Source organism: Peromyscus eremicus, chromosome 19 (assembly GCF_949786415.1).
Source record: "Peromyscus eremicus chromosome 19, PerEre_H2_v1, whole genome shotgun sequence".
Lineage (NCBI taxonomy): Eukaryota > Metazoa > Chordata > Mammalia > Rodentia > Cricetidae > Peromyscus > Peromyscus eremicus.
In genome coordinates this window covers 23,405,099-23,423,567 of record NC_081435.1, presented here as the reverse complement: position 1 = coordinate 23,423,567, position 18,469 = coordinate 23,405,099, and the positions used below count along the sequence as shown (strand labels likewise).

The window sequence follows — 18,469 nt, the reverse complement described above, 5'->3', positions numbered from 1 at the left end:
TTGTCACAGCAACACAGTAAGGTGTATCACTTGGTAGATGAGCAAGCAAAAGCCCAGAGAGAATGAATACCCGCCCCAGGTTTGAATGGGTGGTGTGGGCAGGGTGGTCAAGTGGTGCCCGGTTACCCTGACTTAGAGAAATTAAGTTTTGATTAGTTCATTTTGTTCAAGTAGAAAGTTCAGATGAGTCCATTTAATCCAATGGGCTTTGCGTCTCTCCTGTTTCTCTGTGTATGTATCGAAGGCTTTTAATCCCCAAAGCACGGACTGTGCCATTGTTAGAGAAGACTGTTTATAAGGAAATCTATTAGCTATTTCCTCAAGAGAGAATTACATGAGTATGTTCACTTTAGTGTCTGTTTCTAGCAAAGCTCCAGAGAAAACTGGCCTCATAGGAAGCAGTAGTTACAGTGTGGAGCTCAGGGTTTTCGAATAGAACTCTCCTCTGCCCCTTCGTGCTGCTCATTACAGAGACCTTAAAGAAGGCAAGTTTGTTACCCCAATACTCAGGACTGTTTTATACTCTGGAAACTTTCCGGACACCTGTCTTGGTCTGTCAGCACACACAAACACATCTTTTATTTGTTTGCCTGTTTCGTTTTAACACAGAATTAGAATGTTTTTATACTTAGCAATGTAGCTAGGACATCTTTATTGTTGTTCTTTATAAAGGTATCAGAATATTAAAAATGTGTTTAAGTAGACCATTCCCCCTTTAAAAAATGTGTTGTGTGGAGCCTCTATAATCTCTTAAATGAATTAGAATGCATTTTGATAACAGTCTGCCCTCTTTTTTTTTTTTTTTAAAGAATTCTCTCTCTTTTTTTTTTTTTTTTTTTTAAAAAAGATTTATTTATTATGTATACAGTATGCCTACAGGCCAGAAGAGGGCACCAGATCTCATTACAGATGGTTGTGAGCCACCATGTGGTTGCTGGGAATTGAACTCAGGACCTCTGGAAGAGCAGTCAGTGCTCTTAACCTCTGAGCTATCTCTCCAGCCCCCACTCTGCCCTCTTTGACCTCCTTGTTCACACACACACACACACACACACTCACACTCACACACTCTAGCATGGCCAGGTGTGCTAGTGCATTCCTACAATCCCAGCACTTGGGAGACAGAGGCAGGAGGATGAGCAGTCCAAGGCCAGCCTCAGCTGTGCAGCAAATTTGAAGCCAGCCTGGACTACACGAGAACCTGTCTGAAAATACCAAAAAGATAAGGATTTAAAAATGGAGAATTTAGTTAATTCATCTCTGAGATGCCTCCAGCTCAACATTTGTGGTTCCTTATTCTCCATGAACTTGTAGAATTGCCCACTCCCCCAGAGCAGCGAACCATCTTTCCCACCGTAGCTCTGTCTGTCATTCACCCAGCCCAGCTTCTTCCTTGCCATCTGCTCTAGGGAAGAGGAGCTCCATTCCTCCATGGTAAGTGGCTCAGGACAGAGAAGAAAGAGGCCGCAGTGCTGAGCAGATGTGGTCAGGCTTTGGATCAGTGGTAGAACTGGTAGTGTAGGCCTGCAAAGAGTAATGGACCTGAGAGACCACAGTGTGTCCAGAAGAGCCTGTATTTACTCCACGAGTTCAGAGCTCAGGATCGGTGTCTGCCTCTTCGGATGAAGCCCAGGCCTGTGCAGAGAGCTGCAGTCATTGCCAGGGGCTTCTGGGATTGTTCCAGAACTCCTCTGGAGTTTAGCTGGAAACTGAAAAGAACCAGAGGCTTTGGTCCAGCAAAGCAAATAGTGGGTTTTTAGATGTTTTAAATGAGTCTCATTCTCAAGTTCCTTACACACTTGAGAGTGTTCAGGTGTGCATTCCAGGCTGGTGGAGTGGGTTTATTGCAGCTGTAAGTTCTCTTCTGTGTCTTTTTTGTGCACTTTTCCTCTCTTGGTCTGCTCAGTGCTGGGAAAAGGTGACTGTCCTCCAGCGCAGCCCCTGGGAAACCACTTGGGCTACCATGTACCAGGCTTTTTCTTTCGGGCCACTAACCAGCTCCCAAGTCATGACACGGAAACTTACTGCTTATGAATGCTCAGCCTCATTTTAGCTTATGTCTGGCTAGCTCTTTTAACTTAAATTAACCTGTTTCTGTCTGTCTACCTTTTGCCTCGGCTTTTTACTTTCCTTCTGTCTATCTTACTTTCACTGCTTCTTGTGGCTGGCTGGCAGATGCCTGGCTTCTTGTCCGGGCATGTCCCTCTTTCTCCTTGTTTTTTTTCCTCTTCTCTCTTTTCCAGGTCTAGATTTCCCCTCCTACTTACTCTCTTTGTCTGCCACCCTCCTTCCCCAATCCCTCTCCTGCCTAGCTGTTGGCCATTCAGCTCTGTATTAGACCAATCAGGTGCCATAGGCCGGCAAGGTGAAGCAAATGTAACACATCTTTACATTATTAAACAGATGCAGCACACAGGAATGTAACACATCTGTACATTATTAAACAGGTGCAGCACAGAGGAATGTAACACATCTGTACATCGCTAACAAAGGCAGCAGAAACAAATGTAACACATAGTTTACCTAGTTATATCTTCAGTAGAACTGCTGGGGTTTTCTTTCTTAGAAATGAGTAGGTAGGGTAGTGCTGTCAGGGCTGGAAATCTGAAATGATGGTCGTCAAGTGCGGCTCTCCATTGAGATCAGTGCACAATTTTCTTTTCTAAAAAAGAAAAATCTTAGTATGCTTGGGGTGATGTTTATGGGTTGGCACATGCTTGCCATGGCCCCCAGTCTTTGCCTTCTTCCTCGTTGGAGGCAGGGTCTCTTATTTGCCATGGCGTCTGCCAGGCTAGCTGGCTAGCGAGCTTCCGAGGATGGTTGTTTTTGTTTCGCGTCTGCTGTAGCGGTGCGGAGATCAGACACATGTTGCTGGGTTCGGATTTACATGGGTTCTGGGGATCCGGACGCAGCTTCTCAGTGCTCTTCACCCACTAAGCCACCTCCCCAGCGCTCTTTTATTTATTTATTACTGTTTTGGGAACAACAGTCTGGCCTGAAACCCGAGATTGTCCTGCCTTCACCTTCCAAGTGCTGGAAGGTCAGGTGTGTGCCATCACACCTGGCTCCTGTACAGCTCTGGGGGCATGCGGCTGTCCTCTGCCTCCCAGAGTCTGAACGGGTCGGTCTCGAGAAGACTAGACATACCGTTTTACCAAGTGCTGCAGGTGGTGTAGATGGTCATCCTCTAGGTTTGTGAGTCAGCGGCCTGGAACACCAACTCTGATCCTCACCCTTTCAGTTCTGGTGGAACCCTCCCCTGCCCAAGTAAGGAGGCGAGGACAGACTGGTCTCCTGGGGATTTAGACTTTGAGACTGTGACCTTTGCTCTGCTCTTTCTGCTCTGTGACCAATTTGTGGGCCATGGCTTTTTCTAGTCCAGGACAAGATCTCAGTGGTATCTTCCCAAAGCAAGGTTGCAAACCTCTCATTGTACTTACATTGATTAGTAAATGTTAAATGTCCACCTTGTGCCAGACATTTTGCTGGGTGCTGTCCAGTGTCTAATGAAGAACATGGCAGGTTACAGTACAGTAAACACCAGCTTTGGAGGTGGTCCTAGGTATAAGCCCATCTCCACTACTTGTAACACATGCTGTTTCTCCTCTCTAAGCTACAGTTTCTCTCTCTAAAAGACAAAACAAAACCAAAAAGGTATCCCAGGAGTTGTTGGGGAGGTTTTATTGTTTTTGACAGGGTCTCGTTATGTAGCCCAGGCTGGCCTGGAACTCAGAGATCCTCCTGCCTGTGGCCCCTGAGAGCTGGAGGTGAAGTTTGCCACAGTTGATCCATCTGCCTGATGTTGGAGAACGGGCTGTGAAGGAATAATGAATCTCACTAATTCACAACGTATTTTCTTTTGCGTTGCTTTTCAGAATGAAAGCCATCGAGAGTCCCAACAAAGACGATGACACCCAGTGGCTGACTTACTGGGTGGTGTACGGCGTGTTCAGTATTGCCGAATTCTTCTCGGACCTCTTCCTGTCCTGGTTTCCCTTCTACTACATGTTGAAGGTACAGTGGCTTCTAATGGCCGTCGTCGCCTCCACGTCTGTCTCCTTTGCCCTCTCTCGGACTCCGTCTCAGGGCCCTTTACCAGGAGTAGTAGGAGCAAGGACTTAAATGTGGGCTGCCAGGGTTCTTGTCTCCGATTACAGCTGAGAAGGCAGCATTCATGGCTCCTTCCCTCCCTCCCTCCCTCCCTCCCTCCAAGGCCTTGGAAATCCGGGACAGCTTGTGTCAGAAGGTGTGTTTGGTAGTTGCAGGGATTGGAAGCATTGTGACCTGACACAAGTGTGCCATTGATCTTCACACAATAACCTGTGACGCAACAAAGAAACACCAGCATGTTTTCAGCATTCACAGTGCTGGACAGCAGTCGTTATTTGGGGGAAAGCATGTCATTCCCATGATAGACTTGGAGAAGAAAATGTCCCGTTGCTTCTGAAAGTCATCTTGGTAACTTTGGCTGGTGTAGTAGTCAGAGCTCAGCCCTGCCAAGCCTTGCTTTTGGCATAGGACAAGCCCAAGCTGCCAACATTTGGGGAAGTGGACAGGAAACTGGAACTCATAGCTGGATCTCTGTGGGCTTCTGGTCTGCACCAGAGGTGAACAAGAGAGGGAAAGGTGTCCATTTCATGGATGTGGAGGTTCTTCTCCCCGGATGGTTTCCCACGTGTCTTCCACGGAAGAGGCCCTGCTCTCATCAGTGGGTGACATGTACCTAACACCTCTGGGTGCCAGAGCACAGAGTTTGCAAGCTAGAGAAGGTGCCGTGTCCAGCCGTGAGGGACTCTAGGCTGTCCCCTCTCCCTTGTAGTCATTTTAACGTGCAGTACTCGTGGCATAGTTTAAAGGTTCAGGGGATCTGATGCCTCTTCTGGCCTCCATGGATACCAGGCACACATAAGCTGAACACTCATATGCACAGAATAAGAGTAAATATTTTTTAAAAACAAAAAGGCTCACTTTCACCTCATTTATGGCAATTTAGTTTTGTCATTTACCTCTGTGTCTTCTAATACTTGGCTTAGTTGCTTTTTTCTATTTTATACATATCTCTTGATTTCCATTGAAAAATGATTGGCTCTTCTCCCCGACCCCCATCCTACCTGATGCTTACACCCTTCCATGTCCCCATTGTTCCCACTTACAGAATTATAACTTGAAAATGCCATTCAGTCTGATCATATAGTGTAGCATGAATCTTAAAGAGTCTTATTAATAAAATCAAACCCGAGGCCAGTTATTGGGGTCAATGCTGGTAGATCAGAGAGACAGAACAAGCCACAGCTATCTCACCTTGCCAGTTCCTCAGCTGGTCTTATCTCCTCAGACTGGAAGCCTCTGTGTCCTCATCCCAGTGGCTCTCAGCTAAACTGCTGCTAGAAGCCTGAATGCTTAACCAGCCGAATGCTTAACCAGCCAAATGCTTAACCAGCCAAATGCTTAACCAGCCAAATGCTTAACCAGCCAAATGCTTCCAGTTTCTGGTCCTCACGCCTTATAAACCTTTCTGCTTTCTACCACCACTCCCTGGGATTAAAGGCTGCTTTCTGGGATTAAAGGCATAAGTCACCATGCCTGGCTGTTTCCAATGTGGCCTTGAACTCACAGAGATCCTGAGGGATTTCTGTCTTTGGAATGCTAGGATTAAAGGCGTGTGCTAACATTTTCTAGCCTAAGTATCTTGTGGCTTTTCTGTTCTCTGACCCCAGATAAGTTTATTAAGGTACACAATATTTTGGGGAACACAATACCACCACAATATAGTCAGCATGCTGCAGCACCCCTGAAGTTTTCCCTACACCTGATCATTGTTACTCATATATCTTTAACTCAGTTGCAGTTGTTTTTATTTTTATTTGTATACATTTGCATACTTCATTTTTAATCTAAGGAAGCTTGGGTGCAGGAGATTAGATAATGGCACCCTTTTCACTCTTCAGTTTCTTTTTTGTTTCTGTTTTTTTTCTGGGTGGGGAGTTGAACCAGGGTTTTGCAAGCGCTCTACCACTGAGCTACCCCACCAGCTCCTTTATCCTGATTTTAAATTCTGAGATATAAGAAACGTAGTTTTCTTTTGCTATTTGATTTTAGCCTTTATTTAAAAAAAAAAAATCTGTCCACATGTCCCTCTTTCCTGTCTGTCTGTCTAGTTCTTACATTTGCTCATTTAGAACCATTCCACAATTAATGTCATGTGTTGTGATTTTTATTTCAACTATTATAATTTTCAAGCCTGACTATTTTTGCTAGGCTCGTATTTTAATTTTAATTTACTTGTGTGAGTGTGCGCTTGTGACGGCCAAGGACACCTCCAGGAGTCGGGTCTCTCCTTCTCTACGGTTCCAGCATCAGCTCTCGGGCTCTGGCCACGAGGCTCACACAGCCGTCTCACTTCTTTGAGCTGGAAACAGTCTGCTGTAAAATTCCGTGTCCTTCAGTTGTGGTTTCGCTCCTGAGAGTCTGTAGTTGATTATCTTGTTTTTCTTTAGAAACAGTGTACTCAAGTGTCTTATTATTTTGGTCTAAAAACCAATTTTCCTCCAAGGGATTCATAAACTCTGGCTGTGGAATAAAGGCCACACCCATTTATGCTAGAGTTGGGGTGGATGAGTCCGTTCTAGCTTGAGGAGACTGAGGCAGCAGAAGAAACAGTGAATGAGTGACTCCATCTTCCCCTCCCCAACCTCAAAGATGCCTGAAAGTTGTATCTGCCAGATCCTGAGGAGTGAGGAAATCATGATCTTTGGTTGGTTCCCCCCCCCCTTTTTTTTTAAACTTCGAGGTCTGGAAACAAAAAATGCAAAAGTCCCAAAAAAGATTTGATAAATTTGACTAAATAAACATTTTAATAACTCAATTTCTGTATGGCAACAGGTAGCATAAAACTGCATCAAAAAAATGACAGACCAGGAGGATATATTTACAACATTTATATCAAGTAAGAAACTGATATACAAAATATATAAAAATTCCTGTAAAGAAAGAAACAGGCAGAATTTCTATATAGCTATTTAAGCAAAAAGAAAAAAATGTAAGTGTGAGTGTCCAAGAACCACCCTCCCCAGTGACATGGGGGTTGGGGTGTCTTAGTTAAAACACTGTCCAGAAGCAGCCTGGAGAGGAAAGGCTTTGTCTTACAGCTTACAGTCAGTCTGTTGTGGAGGGAAGTCGAGGTAGGAATCTGGAGGCAGGAGCTGAAGCAGAAGCCGTGGAGAGGTGCTGTTTCCTGGCTTGCTTCTCTGGCTTGCTCAGCCTGCTTTCTTACCCAAACCAGGACTACCTGCCTCAGTGACACCACCCAAGCAGGCTGCGCCCTCCCATATCGATTATTAATCAGGAAAATTCTCACAGAATTGTGTAGAGACCAATGTGGTGGGGGCATTTTCTCAATTAAGATTCCCTCTTCTGGGGCTGAAGAGATAAGAACACTGGCTGTTCTGGAAGAGGTACCAGGGTTCAATTCCCAGCCCCCATGTGGCAGGTCATAACCATGTATAACTCCAGTCCTAGGGGATCCAGTGCCTTCTTCTGGCTTCCACCAGTACCAGACACATACATGATGCATAGACATACAGATAGGTAAAACACTTGGACACGTAAAACAAAATAAAAAATAGTTAAAAAGATTCCCTCTTCCCAGGTTTGTGTCTAGTTGACAAAAACTACCAACACAGGGAGTTAAAATAATAAAGCCTCATATTGTATTCACTAAATTGACAGATTTTTGTTTTTTGAGACAGTCTCTTGTGACTTCGGCTGACCTTGAACTTGCTGTGCATTAAACTGTAGGCGGAAGTTTCTGTCCCAGCAGCAATTCTGAAGTACCCAGCAGCTAATTCCCAAATTACCACACAGAGGCTTATGTTAATTATAAATGCTTGGCTGGTAGCTCAGGCTTATTACTGACTAGCTCTTACACTTAAATTAATCCATAATTCTTATTTATGTTTAGCCACATGGCTTGGTGCCTTTTCTCAGTACAGCATTCTAATCTTGCTTCCTCTGTGTCTGTCTGGCAACTCCTGCTCTGCCCTTCCTCTTCCCATCATTCTTAGTTGGGTCACCCCGCCTATGCTTCCTGCCTGGCTACCAATCATTGTTTTATTAAACCAATTCAAATGACAAATCTTCACAGTGTACAAGAGGATTATTCCACAGCAGTAAACGCTGGTGTGTGTCACCAAGCCCGGCCTGGCAGAGAGTTTAAAGATTGAAAATCCTTGGTGTGGATGAGTGTACAGGGAATGGGCCATGTAATGTACTGGCAGTGAATAGTGTGTCATTAGCACAAACATGAGAGTTTCTTGTTGAATTGAAAAATGATGGCCTCACAATATAACCCCAAGGAAATGTCCACAGTGCAGGAGGGTTGCACAAGATGCTTTTCCTTTTGTTGGTGAAGAACGTGATAACATTTCTTTCTTATGTGTGTCTGTCTGTGTGTCTGTGTGTGTCTGTGTCCGTGTCCACATATATGGGCACAATGTGTGGAGGACAGAAGTTAATATCAGTGTTTTCCTCGATTGCTTCCTATTTCATTTACTGAGGCTTAGTCTGTTGCTGAACCCAGAGCTCATCAGTTCTGCTAGTCAGCTTGCTCTGGGGGAAGCCTGTCTCCACCTGCTGAGTGCAGGGAGTATAGCCCACCCAGCTTTGCACATGGGTTCCAGGGGTCAAGTCCTGTGCTCACACTTCACGTCAAGTGCTTTAAGTACTGAGCCATCTCTCCCCAGAGCTACCATTTCCGATTTTAACTTTGTCCTCGTTAGTGTTGAGTGTGGACTTGACCCAATCTAGAGTGACCGGAGAAGTGGGTTTCAATTGACTGGCCCGTGGGCGTGCCTTGGGGGAGTGTCTTGATTGCTGGTTATTGTAGGCGAGCCCGGGCCACCTGTGGGTGGTGCCATTCCCTGGGCAGCGGGTCCTGGGCTGGATAAGAAAGCTGAACTGGAGACTGTGGTGAGCAGCAAGCATGTTCCTCCATGGTTTCTGCCTTGCTGTCCCTCAGGGAAGGACCTGGAAGCTGAAACGTGCCCTTTCCTTCCCTAAGTTGCTTTGTCAGACTGTGTTATCACAGGAACAGAAGTGAAAATAGATACTTTAGTAGGATACAAACTCTTACCCCTTCTCTGCTCTGTGTCATTTTATTTGTGGTTCAGGAAGAACAGTCACTTTTGTTTTACATTTCCCTAAAGACAGGGTTTTACTGTGTAGCTCAGGTAACCTCAAATTATTGTGCACAGCTTGAACAATTGATTTTATTTTCTTTATTTTTTGAACAGTTGATTTTTAAATTTAACCTGACACCTTTCTGTGGCTATATTGCAAAGGCTTTCCAAAATCTAGATTTATGTATTTATTTTCTTCCTTCCTTAGTTATACAGGTTTACATAAGGCCATTCATGCAAGTACATGTTGTATTCTGAGCATATTTCCTCTCTCTTGTTCTCCAGTTTCTCTTCTGTTTTCATGTTATCAGAACATAAATGATAGACTTAGGTTTCTGACCAGTTCATTGTAGCAGAGTAGGAAAAGTTGATACATAAAACCAGGCGCACGTGGTCTCTGTCTGTCTGTCTGTCTCTCTTTCTCTGTCTTTCTGTGTGTGTGTGTGTGTGTGTGTGTGTGTGTGTGTGTGTTGCTGGGGATTGACCCTTGGGCCTGGTGCATTTTAGACAAGTGTTGTGTCATTGAGCTACATCTCCAGCCCTCGAGATACATTTTCTCTGGCGTTAGCTTTAAATTCTGACAGGATGGTCCCTGACTATCAGTTGTACCCCTACAACTAGCTTTGGAGCCGCAGACAGAAGTCTGGCTGTTGTCATGTGGATTTATTGTGTCAGTGCTGATGTCGAAGTGGTCCAGTTACAGCAGTATGTGTCTTTCGTCTGAACTGTCGGTAAGAGTGGGCTTATGTGTGCCTCTGGGAGAGTTCTCATCGGGCACTCGGAGGAGAGCTTGGTGGAAAATGAGGTCACATCTGTGTGAGAAATAGTTAACATAGATTAAGGTGGAGTTTTGAAAGCTGGTAGCTGGGTATTGCCTTGAGAGTTGAATGGTAATTAACCTTATTTTTAATATGAGAACTGGAAAATGCTGAGAATGTAGATACTGAGCAGTAATTATTTTACTGTCCCAAGACAGTGGCTAGAGGGTACCAGGAAGTACCAAGTGGATCTCTGGCTGTGTGTTCCACAGAATGATCACACTGAGAACAGAACTGGAGACATCTGGCCCCGCTCCATCCGTTAGTCCTGCCTTAATTCATGCAGAAAAGAGACCCTGCCTGCTGGAGTCTCTGTAGGTGGATGGCGATTCAGAGGGTTCCACTAATAAATAGTGAGAACTTTAGATGATACTGTTGCTCTACTGCTAGCTGATAAAAAACATTATGGGGCTGGAGAGATGGATCAACAGTGAAGAGCACTTACTGCTCCTCCAGAGGACCCAGGTTCGATTCCCACCACCCACATGATGGCTCACAGCCACCCATAACTCTGTTTCCAGAGGGATCTGACCTCTGTGGGCACTGTATGAACATATGTCGCAATACATACTTGCAGGCAAAGCAGTTGTCCACATAAAGTAAATAAATAAATGTAAAAAAAAACCCATAAAAAAAATCATGATTTTCCTAAAACCCTATAGAACAGAAAAAGGATTCAAACATGCTGAGTTGCTTAAACTCATGAAATGGACCTTTTGATTCTTAATCAATCTGGTGGATCTTTTGTGCCTCACTTTGATGCCACTTTTGAAGTGAATATCTGTCTCTTTATGAATAATTTATTCCTGAAAACCAGACATTCTATGTAAACATACTAGCCAGAGACATATCCCTCTCCTTTCTTTGAAGTTTCGCTTTTTGCCCATGTTGACCTCAATCTTGTATGTTAAAGGTGCTCAGCTTGCCGCTGAGTATCTGTGTATCTGTGTGTAGGGTGTGTGTGCTCACCTGCATGTGTACACACACACACACACACACACACACACACACACACACACTCAGGTCCCCATGCTTGTGCAGCAAACCATCTCCCCACCCCTTATTCACTGGTTTTTATTAGTAGGTAGTCACTTTAAGAAAAGTTTTAAGAAAAGGTTTCCGCTGACAAGATGGGGCCGGGGGTGACAGTGTTCTCTGTGAAGACTGACAGCCTGCACTTGATTCACAGAACCCACAGTGGAGGGAGAGAACTGATTCCTGAAAGTTGGCCTTTGACCTCCACGCGTGCCCCTGCACTCACATGCACCATATTTCAGATCACACACACACACTCTTTAAAACATGGTGGGTTTCATGATGACATATTTATATTCCCTTTACTTTCCTGTCATTCTCCCTACCTCCTGTTCTTACTTGTTTTATTTATCTGCTTATTTTAGACATGGTCTCACATGTCCCATGGCTTCTACTTCCCTGTGTAGGTGAGGATGACCTTGAATGTCTGGTCCTCTTGCTCCACCTCCACAGAGGGCTGGAATTATGGGCTGGCCCCACCGTACCTAGTATTTGGGGTGCTGGGATTGAACCAAGGGTTTTGACTGGGCTAGATAGCACAGAAACAGCTGAACTGTGTTCCCAGCTCCCTCTTTTCCTCTTCCTTCTCTTTTGAGACAGTCTCTCTGTGTAGCTCCTGCTGGTCCATGAATGCTTGTGTGTTTTTCTGTCTAAGAAAAGTCTCCAGTTAGCCTTCAGAGAACCCCAGAAACACCAGTGGAGATGTCAGAAACAGCAGCTATCCCCAGAGTGGTTGGGGCATGAGTGTGGTCCCCGAGTGCCCAGGTCCCCACTCACCGGTGCTGTGCCCCCTGCAGTGTGGCTTCCTGCTGTGGTGCATGGCCCCGAGCCCGTCTAACGGGGCTGAGCTGCTCTACAGACGCATCATCCGGCCTGTCTTCCTGAAGCATGAGTCCCAGGTAGACAACGTGGTGAAGGACGTGAAAGACAAAGCCAAAGAGACGGCAGACGCCATCACTAAAGAAGGTAAGGCTTAGGGGACTTGGTGCAGTGTGTGGAGTGTGATGTCCCAGGCTCCAACAGCAGGCTTCTTGGCCTCCTTGTCCTCTCCGGTTCCTCCGCCGCTTCCTCAGTGACACATTCAGTCATCACATTAGAAAAATGACCTGTCCACTTGAGGCAGATATTTTAGAGTATCATCTACCATTCGATAAATATCTATAGGTCAACTCAGACATTGTGATTGTTTCTGCTGCTGGGTGTGGTGTACGTGACCGCAACCTCAGCATTTGGGAGGCAGAAGCTAGAAGAGCAGTTTGTTGACGATAGAGACATCGGGAAATCCTCACCAGGTGGCTGTGCTATCTTGCTTTTCTGCTCCTGTGATAAAACCTTTCCACCAGAAACCAGCTTGGGAAGGAAAGGTTTGCAACTTACAGGCACTCACAGGCAGGAGCTGGCCACAGAGGTCAGGGAGGACGCAGCTTGCTGGCTGGCTTCTAGGTTTGTGTTGAGCTCGCTCTTTCTTACACAACACGGGGTGGGGCTCTCTTGCATCAATTAACAATCAAGCAAATGCCCCCAGAGACATGCCCACAGGCTCCCACGACTGGGGTTCTGTCTTCCCAGGTGTGCTGAGTTGAAAACCAAGCTAGCCGTCACATAGGCTGTCCTGAGTCAGGCTTGGAAAGTAGCAGGGAACCTGAGGGTAGATTGTCCAGGAACTGCTTGTGGAAAAGCTTGGAGGGAGAAGCAGTACAGGAAACGTGGAGGGAGAGCAGGAGACAGAGACAGAGGCGGGCAGGAGGCAGATGGGGGCTGCCCAGGGGCCATGGGCGCTGCCTTCGACTGTGTGTGAGAAAGGTGCTGCCGGAGAAGGCTGAGCAGAGAGCAGTGTGGGCTGTGGCCGCTGCATTAAGAGCAGAGTGAGGGGGTTGGGGACTTAGCTCAGTGGTAGAGTATTTGCTTAGCAAGCACAAGGAGCTGGTGAGTTTGGTCCTCAGCTCTGGGGGGAAGGTGGGGGAATGGACTCAGGAAGGAAGAAAATCAGGCTGGAGAGATGGCTCAGTGGTTAAGAGCATTGGCTGTTCTTCCAGAGGTCCTGTGTTCAATTCCCAGCAACCACATGGAGGCTCACAACCATCTGTAATGAGATCTGGCGCCCTCTTCTGGCCTGCAGACATACTGTATACATAATAAATAAATCTTACTTTAAAAAAAAGGAAGGAAATCAATAGTTGGGATGTTGAGATCCGGCTAGAGATGACAGCTTCAGGATTTGTAGTAATGACAGTGAAGTAGCAATAATAAGTGTGAAAGTGGGTTTTTTAAGTTAGGGACAGTAGGATTTGTGTATGAATTAGGCTTTTGGAGAGAGAGAGAAGCCAGACCAGGCTCTACAGCCTCAACAGTTGAAAGGATAGATGTGCCTTTGAGGTGGGGGGACTGGGTAGTGGGAAATACAGAATCCAGTCCTGGGCAGATGTCTGAATGTCTGTTAGATAGATACCTGCATGGAGCAGTTAGACAGCCACGTGGATACAGATGTTGAGAGCCCAGGAGGCAGGTTTACATCGAGGGTATAAGAGACGGAAGTGCATCACCAGCCGGGTGCACTGGCAGGGAGAAGCGGATTAGGATAGCAGGAAAGCCAGAGTCTGGTCTAAGGGAAGTGTCGTTGGCCACCTGCCAGGAGGGTTAGGTCAGATGAAGACCAAGAGGAGACAGCCGTCAGACTTAGCAACAAGGACAGATTAGTGGCCTGAAGAGAAAGAACACTGAAGAGTGGGCAGAGGGAGCGATCATCTGAAGAGATTTGAGAGAATGGGAGCCATGTCATGAGAGAATGGGCAATATCCGCAAGGAGGAAGCAGGGTCTTGAGACTTTAGAGACTTTTCTTAAGTAGGAGAATCAAGCATGCTTGAGAGTGAATGGGAATGATCGGTAGAGAACACAGTCTGGTGGTAAGAGGAGTGAGCTACCCACAACCACGTCCTCAGGCAGACTGAGAGAGCATCTACCTAGTGTGTCACAGAGGGAATGGCCAGGGCTGGGACATTGTAAACGGAGGGAAAGGGAGGTTGTGCTAGAGAAGCTGGGGGTGGGTGTGTGACTGGGAGCTTCAGGAAGTGGAGAAAGAGAGATGGTAGTGACGACGGGTGTGGATGGAACAGGAAGCGGCATGGAGAGCTGTCTAGAAAGAGGCTGCCATCGAAGGGACATACTGTGACTAGTTCGGGCGTCATGGGCTATCAGATCTGTCTCAACTGCTCAGGTCCAGCTTTGGACCATGAAAGCAGACCCCAAAGAGGATTTTAGATTGGAGGAAAGTGGGGCTGGCTCACTGGCTCGCTGGTTCACTAGATGGGTCAGATCCACTGGGTATTTCTCACACAGCTAGTTGAGGAAGAAAGACTGTTTCCTTCCTTGTCAACTTTGCCTGGTGATTTTAAGTGGGCTCCATGGAGAACAGCTGCCAGAAAGCCTGCGGACAGGCGACTCTGGGCTCCATGGAAAACAGCTCCCTTCTGTGGAGTCTCACCAGAGCTTCCAGAAGACTCTGCCTCACCTCCATCTCATCCGGCACTTCCTGTCCTGGGGGGATAGAGGCACAGTGAGCAGGTCTGGATGTTTACAGTGCTGGTGTGGGCCCTTTCTCTGACTCTGGTCACTGACAATCTCTGCTGCTTTTGATGATTGAGGGAGACAGGACAGATAGTTCAGGTGATGATGTCGTACAGAGGCTAGATGACCTTCGAGAATGCGCTTAAGTCTTGAGGATTTGTGCTCTAAAGAGGCACCTTGTCCATTTCCCGGAACCCTCTCAGCCTTGACCACAGCCTTGGTGTGTGCTCAGCTGCACGAGTCACCCATCCTAGTCACCCACTTTATCTAGTGGCCAGGAAGCATGGAGCTTACACTATAAAAACTTCTGATACAATGTTCTTTCCCCAACAGTCAAGAAGGCTACGGTGAACTTACTGGGTGAAGAGAAGAAGAGCACCTGAGCCCTGCTGGACGGTCCCCCACCCCCCACTCACACTCCCTTAGAGCTCCATGTTACGTTAGGGACAGTGGCAGAGTCGGTGAATAATGTTGCCTTGGAAACTTTGATGTATTAAAAATGGAATGTGTTGTAAGCTGTTTTGCTTTTATTGTCGTGTATGTAGGGAGTGTTTTCATTTAAATCTAACACAGTGGGAAATACCTAAAAATTTTTAAATATTTTGCTGAGAAGGAAGACATGTCACTATACTCCAGGAAATACAAACCGAGATTGGAAATCTATGTCCATAAGCCCCTTGCTCTGTGGGCCTTACCCTGCATGCATTTTCTTGTATTGACAACTAGGAAATCAGTATGATTCTGCTTTATGTGGTGTATGATTTTATATAGTTCTGTGTTTTAGTGTATTTGTGCATATATACACATATATACAGGGGAATGTTATTGTTTGGCTAGAACATGCATAGAGCTTGACCGGAAGAGGCCAGGAGAAGGTTGTGTATGCCACGTGTAACCTGTGAAATAAGACCACCTGCTGAGGCTGAAGATGCTGTTCTGATGGTGTGAGCTTCCAAAGAACATTTCAGAACATCAGTGCAAGCGAGTAATACACGGATGAACACAGTAAGAAATGATGAAGAAAGGAAGTTGGTTGTTCTGTGTTCTGAACATCAGTGCTGAATGCCAGGACAGTCTGTTGAGCAGGTAGCCACACTGGTGATAAACAGGAAGATACATGCACACACCAGTGCTCAGCTCCAGTTCCCTGCAGAAACAGTAATACCATCTCACCTGCTTGAGATTTGCCTGGTTTTGAGATGCTGAAATGTCAACCATCCTGTTTTACCTTCAAAACTGGGTGACAAGTTGCCTCAGCCCCTCTCCTCCCCATATTCTTCTAAAACCAGTTCACGGTACCTCCCAAGACATGCCCACCTCTGCTTACGGCTTTCTTCCTAGTGCATTCTGCGGGAAACATGTTACTACGTAATGGAAGTGCCCATTCATGGGAGACGTTCTGAACTGACTTCTGCCCGCCTGTTTTTCCCAAATAAGGTAATAGCATGACTTTGCGTGTTAAGTGAATTGAGCTTGTGTCTGGCTGGAAGCAAAGCATTTATTTGTACCTGAGTGGTATTGCAAAGGCATGTAAAGTTACAGAATCCCTACTAAACTTTAAATGTTCCAAAGAGTTTATGCAGCAACTATTTCCCTACTTCAGTCATTCAGATCAGCAGTACTGCTGTTTTGGGAAAAAGAGTCCTCTATCCACACCTGCAGAAATGGTCATAGCCTTTAAGTAAATATTGCCTGTCCTCAAGATGTGCTATACCAGACAGAAATGGTTGGGCTGCAATCCCTTCGTCCATGTCCCCAGACTCCCTTGGTTGCCTGAAACTGTACTGAACTATGTGAACTGTTCTTTTCTGTGTGTGTACGTCTGTGACAAAGTTTATTGATTGAACAAAGTAAGAATTAGAATAAGAGAAGAATTATGACTATACACTCTAATAAAGATTATGTTTATCTGGTCTCTCAAAGTATCTTAAAGATGTTTTTATTACACTTAGTATGTATATGTTCGTGTTATATGTGTGGGTGTGGCATACATGCCACAGAGCACTTGTGGAGGTCAAAGGTCAACTTGTAGAAGTTCATTCTCTCCTTCAGCCATGTGGTGGGACTGAACTCAGGTTGTCAGGCTTGATGGCCAGCCCTTTACACACAGAGCTTTCTCTGGCCTCAGGATGTGTGGCAGTGCTGGGCTGTGTTTCAGAGTGGCTGACCTCTCATAACTGAAATCCCAGACAAGGGGATGACATAAATAACTAGCCACATTCTGTGTTCGTTTATTGTATTTACTTGAAATTTTGCTAAAATCTGGGTTAGGAAAAGGAAATTCCCACAAAATAAAATGAAATCTAATAGTTAAATGAGCATTGAATTTTATTAACCTCATTCCTCACTTGGTTTATACTTTTCCTTTAGAGGTTGGGTTGTTAAAGAAAGCATTCCGACCGATCACATCTACCAGTGATTAGCCTAGACTAGAAGGAAAGGACTCATTGCTTGTGCCTGCACAGAACATTACTGCAGAGCTCTCAAGATGTACAGTGCATACACAGGGGTGCAGGCTGGCCTTCAGATCGACACCCTCCCCACCACCCCCCTCAACCTTCCCAGGGCTAGGATTACAGGCATGTGATACTACCTCAAAACCTCCTACATGGGTCTCTAAATAATTCTGTGACCACAATGGGAAGGAAGGAGGAGGAAAACAAATCCCCCCACAACCTGTGAATGTTCTTTGAAACATACCTTCTGTCGTGGAGCTTAGTATTGTGTGAGGCACCATGTTTCATTAGCAGCACCGAAGCCAAACAGGATGTAGTAGATAGAGGATGCGCTGTGGTCAGTGGTTTCTTCAGCTGTGGTGTTTTTAAACTAAATCTCAATCTTAGGATTTTACTAATAAAGACCCGGGAGTCAGATGCTGGGGTGAAAACCTGCTAGCTCAGAGGAGCCAAGGAGCAACCAGCTGACCTTTGTCCTCAGCCAGCATCTCAGAAAGACAGCTCTCTTCCCCTGTCCCAAACCAAAAAAGCCATCAGACTCAAAGGTCCATCTCACTGCTTCCTGTGCATCTCTGTCCATTTTCCCGACTCCCCTTTTACTCACTATGGCTACTTCCTGTCAACGAGTTGCTGGCTCCACCTCTTGACCCAAGGTTGATTTTATTTAACTCAATCTCAGGGTTCACAATGTGATCAAACATCCCACAACACAGCTGCTTTCCTTATGTGTCTGTGATCATGGTGTTTGGTGGGACAGCCACAATTCAGGTCCTGAACTAGCACGGTTCTGTGTGATACGACAGAGAAGTAAACGTACTTGAAAATGACCTTTGAGTTTTTCTGGCTTCTAACTATAATATTAACTCAGTCTCTCATAACAGACCAGAAAATAAAATGGTTGACAGGCATGCAGCCTCACCTTCACAACAGAAGTATCAGGTGTGTTGCTGCATTGTGAGGTGGGTGATATTGGAGAACACTGGAATCCAGAGAGACGCTGGCACCTTGTTAGATCTAGTGATCTGGAGCCGACACCTGCGCCTAGCTCTAGAGCCAGAGCCCAGTGAGAGTCCCCACACTGGTGCTGGGAAACACGGCAACTGGGAAGCGCCTGGGGTTGCAGGACACTGGGGAAAGCTGCACAGTAGCTTGACTTGGGGAAAGGACTTCCCGTTATCTCCCAGCAAATGCAGGGTGCTGGGACCAGGAGCCATCTTGAGAAGGGGATACCATTTGAATTTAGACTACCGTAGGAGTCAGACTCCCTGGCATGTCGCCGTCGCTGGGACCCCACAGGCATTACACTGCACTGTCCTGTGGAGTGTCTGCTTTATGAATCCAACTTGGACCAGCAGAATAGCTGACCCAAGCTAATAGGGACTATGGGGGTCCAACCCCTCAATAGTCCCCTCCCAGGGT

At 46.0% G+C, this 18,469-nt stretch overlaps 1 protein-coding gene across 1 annotated transcript in view; it reads left to right on the top strand.

Annotated features, from left to right (window-relative positions):
- Nucleotides 1-16,516, top strand: part of Reep5 (receptor accessory protein 5) — a 34,372-nt gene extending 17,856 nt beyond the window's left edge. Inside the window, exons 3-5 of the mRNA XM_059246186.1 lie at nt 3,876-4,014; nt 11,827-11,995; nt 14,928-16,516. Coding sequence (XP_059102169.1) covers nt 3,876-4,014; nt 11,827-11,995; nt 14,928-14,977 — 358 coding nt within the window. The 3' untranslated portion in view covers nt 14,978-16,516. The remainder of the gene's footprint in view (nt 1-3,875; nt 4,015-11,826; nt 11,996-14,927) is intronic.
- Nucleotides 16,517-18,469: the final 1,953 nt, after the last annotated feature.